Here is a 20,813-nt window from a genome sequence, read left to right as displayed (position 1 = left end):
TAATTATCATGATCGTATTTCGATACTTTGACGAGACAAACCCAATGCTGGTGTGTCGAAGAAGACAGCCACAACGGGCTTGTTCGAATCAAAGTATCACACCATATCTTCAGCGTATTACCAATACCTGTCCCAATATAGACCAGTTGGTCTAAGAGGACGTTAAACCCTAATAGTCAGTCAGTCTCTCTCTCTCTCTCTCTCTCTCTCTCTCTCTCTCTCTCTCTCTCTCTCTCTCTCTCTCTCTCTCTCTCTCTCTCTCTCTCTCTCTCTCTCTCTCTCTCTCTCTCTCTCTCTCTCTCTCTCTCTCTCGCTCTTTTCAGTTTGAACAAGTCGCGTAAGGCGAAAATACAACATTTAGTCAAGTAGCTGTCGAACTCACAGAATGAAACTGAACGCAATGCAACGCAGCAAGACCGTATACTCGTAGCATCGTCAGTCCACCGCGCACGGCAAAGGCAGTGAAATTGACAAGAAGAGCGGGGTAGTACTTGCGCTGAGAAGGATAGCACGCTTTCTGTACCTCTCTTCGTGTTAACTTTCTGAGCGTGTTTTTAATCCAAACATATCATATCTATATGTTTTTGGAATCAAGAACCGACAAGGAATAAGATGAAGGTGATTTTAAATTGATTTGGACAATTTAATTTTGATAATAATTTTTATATTTTTAATTTTCAGAGCTTGTTTTTAATCCAAATATAACATATTTATATATTTTTGGAATCAGAAAATGATAAAGAATAAGATGTACGTAAATTTGGATCGTTTTATAAAAAAAATTTTTTTTTTTTTTTTACAATTTTCAGATCCAAACTCACTCATTAGTTTTTAAGCCACCAAGCTGAAATGCAATACCAAACCCCGGCCTTTGTCGAAGATTACTTGACCAAAATTTCAACCAATTTGGTTGAAAATTGAGAGCGTGACAGTGCCGCCTCAACTTTCACGAAACGCCGGATATGACGTCATCAAAGACATTTATCAAAAAAATGAAAAAAACGTATGGGGATTTCATACTCAGGAACTCTCATGTCAAATTTCATAAAGATCGGCCCAGTAGTTTAGTCTGAATCGCTCTACACACACACACAGACAGACAGACACACACACACACACACACATACACCACGACCCTCGTCTCGATTCCCCCCTCTACGTTAAAATATTTAGTCAAAACTTGACTAAATATAACACAAGTCGCGTAAGGCGAAAATACAATATTTAGCCAAGTAGCTGTCGAACTCACAGAATGAAACTGAACGCAACGCAACGCAGCAAGACCGTATACTCGTAGCATCGTCACTCCACCGCCCGTGGCAAAGGCAGTGCACGTGGAATTGACAAGAAGAGCGGGGTATTCGTTGCGCTGAGAAGGATAGCACGCTTTTCTGTACCTCTCTTCGTTTTAACTTTCTGAGCGTGTTTTTAATCGAAACATATCATATCTATATATTTTTGGAATCAGGAACCGACAAGGAATAAGATGAAAGTGTTTTTAAATTGATTTCGAAAAAAAAATTTTGATAATAATTTTTATATATTTAATTTTCAGAGCTTGTTTTTAATCCGAATATAACATATTTATATGTTTTTGGAATCAGCAAATGATGGAGAATAAGATAAACGTAAATTTGGATCGTTTTATAAATGTTTATTTTTTTTTACAATTTTCAGATTTTTAATGACCAAAGTCATTAATTAATTTTTAAGCCACCAAACTGAAATGCAATACCGAACCCCGGGCTTCGTCGAAGAGTACTTGACCAAAATTTCAACCAATTTGGTTGAAAAATGAGGGCGTGACAGTGCCGCCTCAACTTTCACGAAAAGCCGGATATGACGTCATTAAAGACATTTATCAAAAAAATGAAAAAAATGTTCGGGGATTTCATACCCAGGAACTCTCATGTCAAATTTCATAAAGATCGGTCCAGTAGTTTAGTCTGAATCGCTCTACACACACACACACACACGCACACACACACGCACGCACACACGCACATACACCACGACCCTCGTTTCGATTCCCCCTCGATGTTAAAATATTTAGTCAAAACTTGACTAAATATAAACAAGTCGCGTAAGGCGAAAATACAATATTTAGTCAAGTAGCTGTCGAACTCACAGAATGAAACTGAACGCAATGCAACGCAGCAAGACCGTATACTCGTGGTCCACCGCTCACGGCATAGGCAGTGAAATTGACAAGAAGAGCGCGCGAGCGGGGTAGTGGTTACGCTATGCTGCATAGCACGCTTTTCTGTACCTCTCTTCGTTTTAACTTTCTGAGCGTGTTTTTAATCCAAACATATCATATCTATATATTTTTGGAATCAGGAACCGACAAGGAATAAGATGAAAGTGTTTTTAAATTGATTTCAACAAAAAAAATTTGATAATAATTTTTATATATTTAATTTTCAGAGCTTGTTTTTAATCCGAATATAACATATTTATATGTTTTTGGAATCAGCAAATGATGGAGAATAAGATAAACGTAAATTTGGATCGTTTTATAAATTTTTATTTTTTTTTACAATTTTCAGATTTTTAATGACCAAAGTCATTAATTAATTTTTAAGCCACCAAGCTGAAATGCAATACCGAAGCCCGGGCTTCGTCGAAGATTACTTGACCAAAATTTCAACCAATTTGGTTGAAAAATGAGGGCGTGACAGTGCCGCCTCAACTTTCACGAAAAGCCGGATATGACGTCATCAAAGACATTTATCAAAAAAATGAAAAAAACGTATGGGGATAGCAATCCCAGGAACTCTCATGTCAAATTTCATAAAGATCGGTCCAGTAGTTTGGTCTGAATCGCTCTACACGCACGCACACACACACATACACACACACATACACACACACACACATACACCACGACCCTCGTTTCGATTCCCCCTCGATGTTAAAATATTTAGTCAAAACTTGACTAAATATAACAAAAAAGAACGTCTTGCCACGCTCGCGTGGCGATGGGCAGTTTGTGTGATTGCATGCGCCTTTCTTTGATTTTGCCCCTTTGTTTGACCCAACAGAAGGGCAGGGGAGACAATCGGCCAGCAGTGCCCTGCTGTGCTATAATTTGATGCTAAACTTTTTCATGTTTTTTGTAAATATGTTTTGAAAAATTGATTTTGAAATTGCTATGATTTTTCACAAAAGTTAAAATCATAAAAAGCTTTAATTCAATAACATTTCACTTTACGTGGACTTAACTGCAAACCACTTTAATTCACTGAACTGGTGCTCACACTGAATGCTTTCTCCTTTGGAGAACATCACTTCGCCCAAACCAGAGGGGTTGCCATGGGAACAAAGATGGGACCAAACTACGCATGCCTTTTTGTGGGTCATCTGGAAGAACAGATTTTCCTAGCCTACAATGGTCCCTTGCCAACACTCTTCAAACGCTTCATAGACGACTGCTTGGGCATCGCTGTCTGTTGCAAAGAAGACCTCCTGAATTTCATCAAATTTGTTGGAGAGTTCAACCCTGCGATCAAATTCACGCATGAAATCTCTGAGTCAACGCTGCCTTTCCTCGACATACAGATCTCCATCACTGACTCAAGGAGCCTTGAGACGACCGTTCACTACAAGGCAACTGATTCCCACTCCTACCTTACGTTCACATCAAGCCACCCCAGAGCTACTAGAGAGAGTATACCATACTCGCAATTCTTGAGACTACGCAGACTGTGTAGTACAGAAGAAGAGTTTGACCAACAAGCACAAAGGATGGTGTCTTTCATGAAAAATCGTGGATACCCTGATAACATTGTCACTGAAGCCATGTCTAGAGCTAAACACGTTCCTCGACGCAAAGCCCTAGAAACCACAGCAAAAGACCAGTCCCAGGACAGAACCATCTTGACACTGGTGTACCATCCACACAACATTATCGTCAAAAACATTCTGTTGGATAACTTTGCAATCCTGCAGAGAGACTCCAAACTGAAAGATGTCTTTGCTAAACCCCCACTGGTAGCGTATCTGAAAGACACCAGTCTCCGTGACCAGTTGGTTCATTCCAGCTTCCAACCTTCCAGTGGACAAACACCTGGAAACAGATGCTGTTTGAAGCCCAAATGCAAAGCTTGTCCCTTCCTCAACACCACCACCACCACATTCAACGGACCAAGTGGTAACTCATTCACGATCAGATCAAGCTTTACCTGTCAGTCCACCAACGTGGTGTACATCATCACATGCAGTCAGTGCAACAAAATGTACGTTGGTGAAACCTACCGTACACTGGCTGAAAGACTGGAGGAACATGTGAGAGCGGTTAGGTACCAAACGGACACCCCAGTGGGAAACCATTTCAACAGTAACTTTCATCATCTGCAGCACATGTCCATCGCTGCTGTATGGCAGAACCACACCGATGTTGTGCATCGCAAATTTCTAGAGACAAACTTGATCATGAGGCTAGGAACAACAAAGCCTCTTGGTCTCAACATCAGAGAGTAATGACAACCCTCGTCAAAGACATCCCAGGAGAGAGAGAGAGAGAGAGAGAGAGAGAGAGAGAGAGAGAGAGAGAGAGAGAGAGAGAGAGAGAGAGAGAGCGCGCGTGACGTATTACGTAAGACTTGTGTGTGTATGACGTCTATAGCAGGAGAGAGTAATGACGTTTTGCTGTGACGTATTTTCATTCACTTTTTTTGATCTGTCGAAGGATCTATGATCCGAAACGTCATGTTTGTTTTTTGTTTTCAGTAAAGAATCAACTCATCACCGACTTCTTTTCTTATTTTTCCACATTGATTCTTCAGTCACCATTACATTCTTCACTTTAATTCCACTTGCTGACTATTAGGGTTTAACGTCCTCTTAGACCAACTGGTCTATATTGAGACAGGTATTGGTAATACGCTGAAGATATGGTGTGATGCTTTGATTCGAACAAGCCTGCTGTGGCTGTCTTCTTCGACACACCAGCATTGGGTTTGTCTCGTCAAAGTATCGAAAATACGATCATGATAATCAGAGACGAGAGATGATGCATGCGTGTCTTCGTGTTTTCCAAGCCCTGAGACTTTCGCTGTGAACGTGGGATCTTTTTCGTGCGCATGTGTGCACACGGGGGTGTTCGGACACCGAAGTCGGAGAGTCTGCACAAAGTTGACTCCGAGAAATAAATCTCTCGCCGAACGTGGGGATCGAACCTACGCTGATAGCGACCAACTGGCTACAAAGCCAGCGCGCTACCAACTGAGCTACGTCCCCGCCTCATTTCACTTGCCTGAGCACCAACAGCCTGGTTGTGTTAACCACTTTAATTCCAGTTGCCTGAGCACCAACAGCCTTGTTGTTTTAACCATTTTTATTCCAGTTGCCTGAGCACCCACAGCCTGGTTGTGTTAACCACTTTAATTCCAGTTGCCTGAGCACCAACAGGCTGGTTGTTTTAACCATTTTTATTCCAGTTGCCTGAGCACCCACAGCCTGGTTGTGTTAACCACTTTAATTCCAGTTGCCTGAGCACCAACAGCCTGGTTGTTTTAACCATTTTTATTCCAGTTGCCTGAGCACCCACAGCCTGGTTGTGTTAACCACTTTAATTCCAGTTGCCTGAGCGCCAACAGCCTGGTTGTTTTAACCATTTTTATTCCAGTTGCCTGGGCACAAGCAGCCTGTAGTAAGCTCGGTTATGGGCTGTAAGCCAGTCCTTACGATCAAAGATGCTCTCTCCTCAGTCGGTTCACCCCTCCCATAGGGTGACGGATTTCACAACTTTCTACTGATGAACAATGTTGCCTTCACCCCTCCCATAGGGTGACGGATGTCACAACTTCCTGTGTACACAAACTGATGACGAATTTCACAACAAAATGGCGCTGCCCATGGTCAACCTCGAAACTATCCGTAGAGAATGGGGGCCAGGAGGCCCCCATACTGATAAACACACGAACATAAGCCAAGTGATCTTGACAAATGTTTGAAAGTAAAAATCGATAAGGAGGAATAGCAACTTCATATTTCGTGTTCCGCTAAGGATAGGGGGCCGGGGTGTACGACTGTGTGTGTCTGTATGCGGGGGGGAGGGGGGGGGGGGTTGTGGGTCTGTTCTTCTTGAGATTACCAGCCCAAATCTATAATTTTTTCACGAGGGTCCGACATCACATTTGCTAATTGAAAACCTTCTTTATTGGCTTTTGACCTTTTGGCTTTACATTTTAATTAGGGATATTCCGAACCTAAATTCAAGGGCATATGATGTTGCATGTACTTATTACGAACTGTGACCCAAGATCGTGTAAGGAGGTTGTCTGTGGGGGGGGGGGGGGGGGGCTTTTTTTGAGGGGTGGGGGTTGTAGAGGGGAAGGGGTTGAGTGGGAGGGGTAGCCCATCACATTATGATTAGGGATATTTCTGCCACAAATCCGGAGGCACATTTTGTGGCATGTACTTATTACGAAATGTGACCTTATGTCGTGAAAGACTTATTTTCAAGGGGTGGGTGTTAGATGAAGAATTGCTATGGTGCATGGAGTTTGCGGTTGAAGGTGGTAGTGGTGATGGTAGGAGGGTGGAGGAACGGTTTATGGTGAGGCCGGAGAGGGGGAGAGGGGGAGAGGGGGTAAAACGAAGGGCGGCGTTGTTTGAAGCAAAGTAAGTTCAAAAGGATCGCTTTTAACGTCAAGCAACGCAGACCAAGTCTAAAAAAAATGGAATGGAAATTTGCCAGAATGGCAGGTGCAGACATCGGATCGGAAAAGACACGGACCAGAAACAGAAACAGAGACGAGTGCGCATGCTTCGAATGAGGGGAAAGAACTCGCAAGAATTACTCAAGTTTCCGTCAGTGATTTGCACGTGCGGTAAGGGCGAGAAAAACAGTAAGTTCAATGAGTGCGCGTTCTAATTGTACCGCTGAGAACTAAGTGTTGCTGTAGTCTGAAACATGTCAAAGCTCCACGCACTTGAACAGTATTTATAATGCTGTTTAAGTATAGTACGTATCTGCGCCATGGAGAGGTGAAAGGAAACTTTGACCGTCCGCGGTCTGCTCAACGTGACTTTCAGACTAAAGTTTTGCAATTTACAATCATTTTACAATGTTGCCAAAGATAGAAACTGTGAGATTTTGCATTTATCAGAGATATAGATCATTCGAATTCATGTATCTTCACAAGTGCATGTCTGCTTCTTGGTGTTATGCTCCCTGGTTGGCTTTTTCGGTTAAGGACGAGAACAACATAATTATAGTATTAGGCCTACGTTCAATGAATTCAAGCTCTTACTCTACTGCTGAGAACAAGGGCTTACTTTAGCTTGAAGAAAAATCGAAACGTTTACATTGCTACCGATTCAAAATTAAGAAAAACAACACCAAAAGTAATGTCATTGGACGTTTAATTGTATACATTTCTGTTTCGGTATTTTTTTGTTTTAAGAATTGAATTTTCCATAACTAATACCTTTCTTGCTTTTTTACTTTGAAAAGTGTCAAGAGAATCGCCACGCTGCTTTCAATTAATTTCTACTTGCGGTAGTAAAATCATTGTGACTGAGATCCGCTCGGCTATTGAGAAACTGTCTTGCGATTTGAATTCTTTTGCAACGAAAGCAAATGTGGAAAAAGACCTTACTCATATAGAAATCCATCCTTGTAACTTTGTTTTTTGTCACAGTTTTTGATTTTCAAGTGCGGTAAGAGGCGAGAAATGTACCACGTTTACTGAGTGTGTGCATTTTAATTGTACTGCTGATTGCACTGCTGATAATCAAATCTTGCATTTTAAAATCAGTTAAGTTAATGACCAAATAGATAAATGACTGAATAAAGAAACGAAGAAATAAAGAATTGGATAACTATAATGAACGAGTAAATGACTTAATAACCATACATAAATAAATGACTACATAAAGAATCAAATCGAAGATAATATAAATCGATGAAATAGATTAAAAATAAATAAATAAATGAGTAAATTAATTATCAGTCAATGAAAAAGATAACACACTCAGTGTCAAGTTTATACGTATTATTTTTGAATAACATTACAAGAAATGTGGGGGAGGGGAACATAGTGAAGATAATAGTATCCAAAATGGACATCCTATAGCATATTGTAATTCAATCAAGTTGGCGTTTTAATGAAACAGATCCTGTGATTGGTCAGAATGCCCCAACTCATTAAAAATTACCGGTCATTAATTGTCGATAACCACTCGCTAAAAATGCCGTCGCTTCGCTCCGTCGGGCTTCAATTAGCTTTGGTCGAGCGTCAATCCACGATGACGACCTCGAAGTTTCAAATGGAAGCATGTTAATGTGTAATTAACATGAGGAAATATTATACGTGTGCATAAATTCCAAGACTGGTTATCTTGCTACCAACACCTGCCCTTGAGGTTCAAAACTTCTTGCCACTAACTCAGCGAAAACCACCACAGCAGTCAGTCACTGATAGGAACATGCCCCCGTCACTTCTACATGCTACCCAACACTCCCCTATACCGCATAACGCCCCTAAAGCCCTTGTCAATTCCACCGTTGATGGAGTGGCATCTTGATTTGAACGATCTTTCCCCTTCTATACGCGTCCCGTTAAAAGGTGCCAATAGTCTGCAGTGTTATGATAGAGTAAATCGGGAATTTGCTGCCAAAGTGTCGTCTTTATGCCTGTAAAATGTGCTGAGGGGTGAAGACATTGTGAATCTGTTTATCTCTGGTTATAGTTGAGTTCTGGGGTGGGTGGACTTATGGGTGTGGAAATCGGGAATTTGTGCCCAAGTGTCGTCTTTATTCCTGTACAATTTGCAGACATTGTGAATCTGTCTATCTCTGGTTATAGTTAAGTTGTGGGGCTGGGTGGACTTGCATGATTGGTGTGGAAATCACTTTCTAAATAGACGACCGAGTGTCCAGAGTCGTCGGCGTGGAATGTTATTTGTTGATGGTTAATTACTGGCCTGATTGTTGAGGATAGCTTATAAAGTGAAGGTTAAGTACTTGATAATTGCGGAAATCTATCTCCCTCCTGCCCTACCTTCTCCCCCATCTATCTCTCTCTCAGGTTATTTGTTTCGTTTTTACAGTTGTAAACTTAACTGTTGCGTTGTTTTTGTTTTATAATAGAGTTTCCCCTCAACTGGCGAGAAACAGATGAAAAGGCGTATGTCTGTTTGTTTATTCTGCCACCCTAGAATACAAATTTTCTATTCAATCCAATCCAGGTTGTGCATGCCTTTCATGTTGTCTCAATATTCCCCATCCTTTACTCGAGCATCTTGTTGCCTTTTGATTTTGCTATCTTTGATTCTACTTTTTATGACTGAATATAGTCTAGTATTATTATCATGATATCTTATTAAACGTGTTTCGCGTAGGGTTGACTTAGTAGAATACAAGTGAAGACTACAGGCGTAAAAAAAAGAAGAAGAAAAGGAAAACCAAAATTCTGAAATAAAAGCAAAATGCAGACAGAACACAGACAGACAGACAAAGAGACACACAGGAAAAACAGACAGACAAAGAGACAGAAAGACACACACACACACACACACACGCGCGCACACGCGCACGCACGCACGCACACACACACACACACACACACACACACACACACACACACACACACAGACAAAGAGACACAAAAAACAAACAGCCAGACAAAGAGACAGAAAGACACACACACACACGCACATAATTATACGCATGCGCATGCACACACGCACACACACAGATACACACACACACACACACATGCGCACGCGCGCGCGCGCACACACACCCACACAGAGACAGAGAAAGAACTGAGATACTTCAGGGTCTACAATCGATGAGTGTTGCACGCAATCAGACACGCCGACTCTCAAAACAAACGCGAGTGGTCAGTGATGTTTTCTTTACGTGACCACTGGACCTTGCGGTGGTCAGTGAAAAATCCTTCCTCGTTTCCTGGTCCAGACGAGCTTGACCCTAAGTCCACCCTGTTAATTGTCACTGTGTTGGTGCTGATCTTGTTTTATGTATGTGTGTGTGTGTGTGTGTGTGTGTGTGTGTGGGGGGGGTTATATGTGTGTGCGCCTGTCTGTAAAGCTGTACACCAGAGAGAGAACGACAAAGAAAAGGAGATATAAAACAAAACAGTGACAGAACTAAAACATTTTTTTTAAAGCTTATAACAAAACAACTTGGAAAGACAAAAAAAGAAAGCACACAAAGGAACAAAAAAAGTAAAGGAGAAACACCGAAATAAACAAATTAACGAAGAAACCTACAAAAACAAACAACACACATATATAGGCAGAGGGGGACACATTATTTTAAGAATCAATGTTACCAGATGTTGCTAGGATCACAAGCATATTTCACATTAGGTTGCTGTTTTAATAAAGAGGAGAACAATGATATATTTCGTGTTTTTTTAAAATTATTATCTCTGAGCCATGTGCAACTCTTCTTCGCTTTCCATAACTTTTAATGGAGTTCAGTCAAGTTCTCCCTGTCTTCGTTCCCTTACCTACGCTCTACCGACACTGCGGCTGACCAGTAGAGCTTTCCGCCCAATTAGCCCTGTCAAAATAAGGATTCTTGTCCTAATCTGACACCCCCCCCCCCCCCTCCTCTTTCCCTTTCTCCCCTCACACCTTGAAGAAATAAACTGCGGTCAGTTATTACCCAAAGTGGCGTAGTCTCTAAGCTATAGGCTCCCCACCTCGCCAGCAAACTCGAGATATCGTGTTCCACGCGATCTCGCGCGTTCTCGCGTTAGGTTACGTGTCAAGATGGACGCCTCCAGTGCCTTCCTCTCCAGTCTCGGCTACCTGTGGCTACAGAGTTTCGGCGGGCCTCATCTGTCTGAGAAAGCCAATTGAGCGTGTCAGTCAATACACGAAGACTTTTGACTTCTGACGGTGACGTTATGCTTACAATACCAGTGCGTCATTGGAATCTGACGGTGCGTCATGGAATGATGAGTATGTGGCACGAGCAACACGCCAAGTTGCAATTAACGGGGTTATTTCTGTGCTGCATGAGGATGCAATATTGGAAATAATTTGTGATTCGTCACATGCCGTGAGGTCGACACCAGACAGGAAGTGTCACGGTCCAAGCAGAAGACTACCCTCTTGTTAGAAGGAGAGGGGAATCAAAGTCTTCGTTCCACACACTTTTTAGAGGTGCCTCGCAGTGAGAACGACACGAGAGAGGAAGTGTCCCGGTCCAAGCAGAAGACTATACTCTCTTGTTAGAAGAAAAGAGGAATTATCTGCTTGTTCCACACTCTCTTTTGAGATGGCGTCCCATATAACGTCAGAATTTCAAAACTTTTTTTTTAGAGAAGTAGGCTAACTTAATACAAGTATACAATCATGTATTACTTTGGAGAAAAAATATAAGAACGGTTACATCACCAATATGTATACTTTTTACTTTTCTTTTCCGTCGCGATATAACCTTGAATGGTTGAAAACGACGTTAAACACCAAATAAAGAAAGAAAGAAAGAAATTTTCTTTTCCTTTCTTTTCGTTCTTTCCAAAATAGATTTTAAACATTTCCAAAAGGATTTTGCGACGAAATGACTCAAATGATTAAATAGGATTATGTTCACACTTATGTATGAGGATGTTTAGATAGAGAGAACAAAATACTCGTACATAATGTGTATCACAGGTTGTGGAGCTTTTAGCTTTAATTGCATGGCAATGCAAATGCCATATAGGTAGTGTGTATTTTAAACAAATGTAATTAGATAGTGAGCGGGTCAGACAGTCAATCAGCCAATCAGTCAGTCAGTCAGTCAGTCAGTCAGCCAGTCAGTCAGTCAGCCAGTCAGTCAGCCAGCCAGCCAGTCAGCCAGCCAGCCAGCCAGCCAGTTGTCAGAATATTCTCGCATGCATGAAAAACGGGACCGGATTATCAGAAATTCATTCCATGGCAGCAAATACATTTCAACAAATACATTCCAGTAGAGTCAAACGCATTTACAAAGGAATGCTTGCATCTTAGTGAACATAGTTATGATGGCAAAGCCCAAGAGAGCGGATTGAAATTCTGACATTAGCAAAGCGTGTGCAAAATTCAGCAGAGCCTCAAAGGCTTTGCCATTCGCTAATTATTCAGTCACGTTCATACAGCTGTGCCAGTGATATAGGATTCCAAGTTAGCTATGACACTTGTCTATTGGAACAGTACTGGCACTGTGTACAACACCAAGTCTTATTATAAGCCTATATCTTGATTCTGGCATTTCCTCTCGAACAGTCAGCGACAGTCTTTTACCTTAAATCCAATATAGTGCTGCTGTGCCATAATGAATCCAATTAGTTGCATTACGGCGTTCCGCTCGTGCCATACACTGACTCGATGCACCGTCAGAATCCGATGACGTGTTGCGCTATTTTTCCGGACAGATGCCGCATGGCTATCATATACGTTAATTGACAAACCAGTACAGTACTGACAATGCGTACAACGAGAAGTCTTATTCTATCTTGAGTCTGGCACTTCCTTTTGCACAGTCATGCAGCGACGGAGTCTTTTTGTAAGCGTGATCAGATGTAGACGGGTGTTACGATAATGATGCAATGGGTTACACTGTATAGATATATAAGCATGCTGCGATTATTATGCAATGGGGTATCAAATTGTGGCACGCCCTCGCTCGCTGTCAAAATGTCACGGCCTTCACTGGGGTAAGCTACTGTCAGTTTCTAATAATTAAGAGGAGATACAATGATTTCTTTGTAAAAGACTCGTCTTAATTTTCAGCCAAGCATCGACCCTGAGGAAGTAGCGCGAGCCTTAATTAGTGCGAACATGTCTGTTTGTTTTGTTTGTTTTCATTACTGGTTCAGACTGGTGTGAGATGGATGTACTATAGACACACACAAAATCCCCCTCCCCAGCCCTCCCCCCAGCCCCTCCTCGAAGCAAACGAGTTCAGACAAATAATCTCAAGACAAAAACGAGGAAAATAACAAACAAAACAAACAATATTATTTTACACAACGATGACGACGACGACGACGACGACGACGACGACGAAGACAAATGATAAAACCCAAGGAAAGAAACTAGTCAAAGTAATTAAACAATGGGTTGGATCTAGTAAGATGAGATTTTTACACAGTGTATGTGCTAATTGTTTGTTTGTTTTTGTCAAGATATTTAATGTGGATGAAGTTGTGTTTAAATCAACAGCATTAAACGTGAAAAGGGGAGCTTGACCAGCTTTGTTTTGTTCGTTGATTTTATTTTATTTGCTACATTCATTATTTGTTTCTGTATTTGTTAAGTTCGGATGAATTATGCCACAGTGAAGAGGCAAATACCTAACGACACACTTTCAAAATATAATTGACAAAATAAAGGACCGAAATATAGATATGTTAAAGTTTAAGTAACTCTGTTGATGCTCATTCCGATGAGAAACAAATTAGAGTTGTTGCCGGTTGATATAATCAATTGTTTAAAACGATTAACTATAAGTTTATGCACAAACAAACAATTATATAAAATGAAATAAAAATGGTGTAAATGATACAGAATTTGGTTATTTGGTTAAATAGATTACTGAAAATGTAAACAAAATTAGATAAATACATAGATTATTAAATAGATAAATACATTAATTCATTCATTCATATATTAATATATAAATACATGTATACATAAATGAATAAAACAAAAATTAAATGAATAGATACAGGAATAAACAAACAAATAAATAAATGAATAAATAACTAGTTCATCTAAAAAAAAAACAAAGTTCAACAATTCATTGACTAGCCTTTACTAATGCAAATGTAAGCCTATCTATCGTTTGCATGCCGAATGAACACAATTTTTTGTCAGTTACACATGTACGCGCTATAATTAACAAACCGTTTTATCAATCAAGCATGGATTCAGCCAGCACATAAGCTACTTTTGAAAATCCCTCTGCGCGTAACAAACATTAAAACACAAAGCGCTATTACTTAAACATTATTATCCGATCAATGTACCATTCGATCTGTGGTTTTATGGCTTACCCGGCCGCGTGAATATAGTGAAGCCCCATCTTCTTTCTTTTTCTTTTGTTCTCCTTTTGTGTGTGTGTGTGTGTGTGTGTGTGTGTGTGTAGGAATATAAATTAAAGATTTACTTTCGTTCTTAGTTGTGGAAAAGCGGGTTCATCTTGCACGATAACTACACTCGATCGGCGATTTTATGCATTCAAACTAAAAATAAATATAAAATAAAAAAACCCAGATAGACTACCAACGTTTATTGCCAAATTTCCAAAAACATACCTTTCTTGTTTTTTGATTCCGCATTCAAAATATTCAACGTGAATATTAACTGTCATTCTACACATAATATGATAGTTGTCCAAATTGTGGTGTTTTTTCAAACATTGTGTGGGTGCCTCAGTCAAATTATCAGACACAAATGAGTAACTGTAACAACAACTGCTTTGAAAGAACTATGCAAAATGTGCATGAGGCTAATCAAATAATCAGTGTTAATTACAGCGAGGTGACTGTTTGATATGCCGGCACTCTGAGGCCGGACTTGTCTCTTCCTTTTTGACCTTTAATCTCCGAACTGCACGCGTAATCGCAACCGCCGCCGCCCTTCATTATCATCATCAGTGTCTTTCAAATGATCTGCACAGGATCCCCACCTCTTCCACCCCTTCTCTCCGCCCCGAACTTCGAAACACCAACTCTCACCCACTCCATCTTTTTCAGAACACTTTTTCACCCCCAGCCCTGCCATCGACATTGTTTTTGTTTTGGTCTCCTTTGTCAATTCGATACCACCACCATCACTGTCCACAACTTAGTATCATCATCGTCAATGCCTTGTCAACTGATCACCACACACCAATCACAGAGACTCTCTTCCTCCATTTTACCCCCACCCACCCCAATCCCCCTCCCACCCCTGACGTCCATGTCCAATCTCTGTCATGAACTCAATCCTTTCCTCTCTCCACCCCCACCCCCTGCCTCCCCACCCCACACACACACATACACACACACACTTTTACTTCTACCCTCGTGTCAGCTCTATGACGTCTCCTACACCCTTTCCTTCACCAACTCATACTCCCCATCCGAGTTCCCCCCCCCCCCCCCCCCACCCCACCCCTTCCCCATTTCCAAAGATCTTGCACCGATCATAGCGTCTGATAGAGGCTTGGAACCATGCAATTACCCAGTAGCGGCTCCCGGTGTTTGGAGAAAAAACATCCCCCGGCCCAGCTAACCCTGCCCTCACCCCCACCCCTCTAGCCTAACCCCTCCCCCATCGCCCAAACCACGTCAGGAGGGGGCAAAGAGTCAACGATCCCTCTAGGCTGGAGGTAGTGGATGGGGGGGGGGGGATTATAAGGAGGGATTCTTCACCGATGATTTAATTAATTTAATTTGAGGGAAGAGAGAAGAGAGAGAGAAGAGGAACAGAGAAGAAAAGGGAAGGAGAGTGCGTGGTTGAAGACGGTGAAAGAGTCTCCGTGTGTTTGTAGGGGTGGTGGGGCGAGACGGGCGAACAGACAAACAAACACTGCGCCACAAGGCACGCACAGAAGCAAGCAAACACACCCACAATTAGAAGAAAACGAAGGGGGGTAGGCGGGAAGATGTTTGACCGCCGGTCAGGGAGTTTTGAACGGCGTAGAGGGAACTGACCCGTTTAGCAGGGTCTGCATTTGTCCATCATTATTTTATTTCATTTTTCGGTTTTACTTTCTTTCATTCATGTTGTGATTTATTTTATTTGTCTTTGATGTATTTATTTTTCTAATTTGATTTTTCTTTATACGGCTTGTTTGCTAAAGAATAGAGGTAATGTTATTTCATTTTATTCTATTTTATATAATCGTATTTGTTTTTCATTTTATCGTATTTCCATGTTATTTTATTTTATTTTGATTTACTTTATTTCATTTGTTTAAAACTTTTGTATTTCTTTATTTGTTTTGGGATTTGACTTAATAAAAGAGCAATTTGTTTGGCTTAATTTTGTGAATTTTATTCTCCACACGCGTATGATTTCGGGGGGAGGGGGCAGAGAAGGAAGGTGGACGGAAGGGTCTGATTTTGTTTGGTTAAAATTCATGTTGACAATTTGGTTTTTTTTTCATAAAGGTTTATCTGTGGTTTGGGACTTGGATGAGAGGGGTCGAAGAAGTAGATATAATTTTTACATATTTCCTTTTGTTATTGTCTTTTCCCTGTTGCATGATTTAGCCGTAATCAGCTGTTGAGGCCATGAGTTCCAATGAGAGATATACTGTGATAGACCTAAATGCAAATGGTTTCAAGCAAGGAGACCAACGTGTAAACTTAGAAAGGAAACAAATTGGAATCGGCCCCGCATAACCAGATATAATTATGTTGAAGGGACGTTAAAAACCAAGAACCAACCGGCCAACCATCAACGGGAGGGAGTAGGAGTAGGGGGGGGGGGGGGGGGAGATCACCTGTTTTATATGCTGTAAAGTCATTTTCACCCTTCAAACAACCCTAAATTAGTTAATCCAGTTTTCTCCCAAATCTTTATTAATTTTAACTCCCCGGACAGTTACCGCATCAGCCGTTTCCCTCTCTACCCCTCCAGGCCTTTTTCCAGCCCTTTCACACTAAAACTAAACCACCTCCCTAAGCTTCCTAAATAAAGATATGAGTTTCGTCTTCAAATAGCTGCAGGCATGCAAATTATTGTTTCAAAAGTTTGTCATCTTTTTATCCTTTAGCATGTTTCTTCATGCTCTGCTCGCTTTCACGCTTTCGGCTTCTAACGCGCGCGCGCGACAGAGAGAGGAAACTAACGCTAAAACGCCTCTGTTTTCTCTTTGCGTGGCCGATTTCTTTTTTTGTTTTCCCTCAAAACTGACATTTTCCTGTTATCTTTTCATTTATCAGATCCGGTCACAGAGTGTAAGAGCATCGATCTTTGAACTTTGATGTTATCTCTCCAAACGCTCGTCAGAGATCAGAGTTGTGCAGTTTCTATTAGTTTTCTGGTTGCCCGGCATTTTAAGCTTATTAAAATGCATGCATGCAGCTTGCCTGGGTGATGATTTTTGTTGAGATGCGGGATTTTCTCCGGTCGGTCTTTTGTGTGATGAGTGGTGAGTACGAGTTGAGTGTGATTTTATTTGGTTGGATAGAATGATTAAATTAATGGTGGATTGATTGATTGATTGATTGATTGAACAATTGATTGATTGATCGATCGATTGATTGATTGATTGATTGATTGATTGATGCTGGTTTTGTTTTGTTTTGTTTTGTTTTGTTTTGTTTGGTTTGGTTTGGTTAAAATTGGATTGGTTTGAGTTTTAAGTGGATTTGATTGAATAGGATCGCGATCAATTGATTTATGCCATTGTTGCTTAATTACGTGTTTTATAACTCAATTGATTTGAGATACTTAGCCGTTTTTGCACTATTATCTGGTACCGGTGTTACATATGAAAAAAGGGACAATCGAAACAAACCACAAAAAAAAAGGTATTAAACAAAAATACTTATCGTACATGTTGATTTACCTATGTACTGATTACTGAGCTAAAATATATGAATGTTTCTCAAGCTTAATTTGAAGCGTATACAATCCCTGCACGATTTGCTCAATCATTTGCATAATTCATCGATCGAGTATACATGTATTTTGCATTTGTATTCTTTACATTAATCCGTGTGTTCATTAGTCTAGACTGGGAGTTATATGCATGCACTCAGCAAATAAATACTCAATTTGGTACATAATTATACCGTGTTTCTGTTTTCGACATTTTTTTATTATTAAAAAATCATAAAACAATGATACTCAACAGAACCCTTGATTATTTTACTTTAAAACTACGGTGTATGATTCAGAATGATTAGTCATTGTTTGTTGATGATATATATTATACATAAAATATATTGTCTATACGTTACTGCCTTTATGTTAATGCATTCATTATACCATTATGTAGAAAGCTTCGTCCCTCATTCCTGTCTTATAATATGATGATGTAATATTGCCAAAAGGTTTAATTGTATTGTATTTTTAATCAGCAGAAGCCAATTAGTCACTCATTTCTTTCACCTAACGAATGTTCCACGCGATCCGTGTCAATATAACGTTCGCTTTTTGTTGACTGACTTCGCCTCGACATCCGCAACAGACCCACACACAAAGAACATAATGAGACTCAAATTAATAAAGAGAACAAAAACATCCTGAATTTCACACAAAAACTGTCTGAATTTGACACAAAACCGTTCTGAATTTCAAAACACAGACCCGCTCCCTTACTCCCTGCCTGCCGTGTATAGAGAATGTTACCCTTTTTCTCAGTCGACCCTCTGAATTCAAACATTGTCAGTTCACACCATAAAGTATCCACAAAATCTCGAGAGAAAACACAACAGTATTTTCCTGGGTCTGATAACAAGCCATAGGCCACGACACGTGGTCGTGTGTTGAAGTGGAGCAGTGATCTTGGGTCACGATCACGTAATTCAAATAATATCAGCGTGACATGCCGTGGTAACTTGTGTACTATAAAAACACGTTGCACGGGCTCTGGCTCGGAGCTCGTATTTATGCTTTTTATCAGTATATAACTGTTTGCTAAATAATTCATCTGGTTACTGTTTGCTGAAGAATTCCTCTGATTTTGAGGTTGGGGTGAGGTGCGTGGTAGGAGGGGAAGGGTGGGGGGGGGGGGGGGAGGGAGGGAGTAAAGTGTGTGTGTGTGTGTGTGTGGGGGGGGGGGGGGGGCTATATGTGGTTTTTTCTTTCTCCCTATAGCTGTCTTTTGTTTCTTTTTCTTTTTATATTTGGTTAATTTGGGTTGGGGTTGGGTATTGGCTTTTGGTTCGTTTGATTTGAATGTGCAACCTAGACTGTCTTTGTTGTCCAGTTGTGGCCGTTACATATCAAACTAGTGTAATTGTGACATTGTGTGCGATTAGATTATAATTATATGAATGGGAGTTTGCTTGTGCGTTGGGTCATTGTTTGAATATAAAAGTATCATCGTATCACTTTGGGGGATGTCAAAGGTTTTGTTAGAGACAGTTTTCTTGTTTTCTTTGTTAATCTAAGTGAAGGGCTGGATACAAATATCTGGTTAATTTTAACAAAGCTCTCTTTTTAAACAGAAATATAACCTAATTTGTTTCTATTTTGTTTTCACTGTTGTAATTGTCTGCACTGTTTGTTTCATGCAATTTTAATCGTCGTCACAGTTCAATGGTATAGAATTGTTCATAGTTTTCTTTTAAGCGTGTTATTTTAGTATATTTTTAATCTTTCTTAATGTTGTTGTTGAGACTTTAAAATACTGAGAAAGTAACATATGCAGCTAGCTTCTGTTCACAACTAGTTGTTGTGTTGGAATCTATTTGCAACACAGACAAGTTGAACAGTTGAAGAATGAAATAAAAACAGGTGAAAAAACGAGTAAGGTTTGAGCATGTTTAAAATGTATTTTATAATTTATTTCTATTTAGTGTATTATTATGGATATTTATGTATTACATTTTTTATTGATATACTTTTTTCTATAATGCATTTACTATTTGTTTGTTTGATTGTTTTTTTGTTTGTTTTTGTTTTGTTGGTTGGTTGATTGTTTTTTTCTCTCAATAGTTTAATCAAAGTATAACTTCACAGGAGGAAGGTCGCATCCCTGCAGTCAAAATGATAAAAGCTACCAACAACTGACTCGGCTCTATAAAAGCCATCAGCTTCACTGTCCCCCCAAAAACGCGAGGAAGAGTATAACCACGAAAGACACTATGCCAGAGGACAGACTATTTCGCAATTGTTGACACTCAAAACAAACCCGCCATTATCTGGGGACCTCTGCGAATGATGAAAACGACGAAGATAATTGATAACGAAAACCGGTCTCGTGTGAAATACAATTTTCCTTTAAGACCAGGGATGGGATACTAATTGATTGCGTTGGCTGCCTTGATTCCAGTGACTTTCACTTTCACTTTCTGAGGCTAGTGGCCGCTCAGTTGTTGGCTTTGTTTTTTAACACTGCGTTTATTTGGACTTGTTTCGTTTTATTTGCCTTCTTTGTGTAGTCGGTTTTCTTGCTGGTTTGTTGATGTGTGTGTTTGTTTGTTTGTTTGTTTGTTTGTTTGCTTGCTTTTCGTTCGTTCGTTCGTTCGTTCGTTCGTTCGTTCGTTCGTTCGTTCGTTCGTTCGTTCGTTCGTTCGTTTGATCACTCGTTCGTTCGTTCGTTCGTTCGTTCGTTCGTTGAAGATAACCTCAATCCCTTCAATCTTTAGTTTTAAGGAAAATAGTATTTGTTATTGCTTGCAAACGAAGAGAAACGATCACTGTCAGTTTTAGACTCCAAACGTAACACAATAAGGGGCCAGGTGAAACTAACAGCTAGAAGAAAAAAACACGTGTGGTATAAGTGTAGGCACGCTGTCGATACAAATGACAGTATCATACCTGCAAGAAACTGAGATACCTGTTTTACCTGTGAGTAATTATTACCACTTGGGCTTGTCAGTTACCACTTTCCCCTTCGTGAGACGACGTAACAGCCTGGAGTAAAACGAAAGATACCGTTTAAAGGTTATGTTCTTCTGATTAAGAACAACTCCACAAAACCATTTTTGTTCACACATCAATCCTATAGATGTAAGTTTAATACTATTCAAGACTTATAAAGTACGTTTAGGAATAGCTCGCATAAAACAAAATAGGGTCTGTGTATAAGTACCGGTCACAGTAAACGCGATTCCTTTTGCAATTATACCAACTTAGCAGTGATTAGCCTGAATATCAAAACTGTGCAATTATGAAAATAGAAAGACAAATCTGTA

At 40.2% G+C, this 20,813-nt stretch overlaps 1 protein-coding gene across 1 annotated transcript; it reads left to right on the top strand.

The window, feature by feature from the left end:
• Positions 1–3,327: 3,327 nt before the first annotated feature.
• Positions 3,328–4,482, top strand: LOC138971068 (uncharacterized). The gene has a single exon (XM_070343709.1). The coding sequence runs from the start codon at positions 3,328–3,330 to the stop codon at positions 4,480–4,482; it is 1,155 nt and encodes a 384-aa protein (XP_070199810.1).
• Positions 4,483–20,813: the final 16,331 nt, after the last annotated feature.

Source organism: Littorina saxatilis, linkage group LG1 (genome assembly GCF_037325665.1).
Source record: "Littorina saxatilis isolate snail1 linkage group LG1, US_GU_Lsax_2.0, whole genome shotgun sequence".
NCBI classification, from domain to species: Eukaryota; Metazoa; Mollusca; class Gastropoda; order Littorinimorpha; family Littorinidae; genus Littorina; species Littorina saxatilis.
Note: the sequence above shows the minus strand (reverse complement) of the source record. Positions and strands in the feature narration are given on the sequence as shown.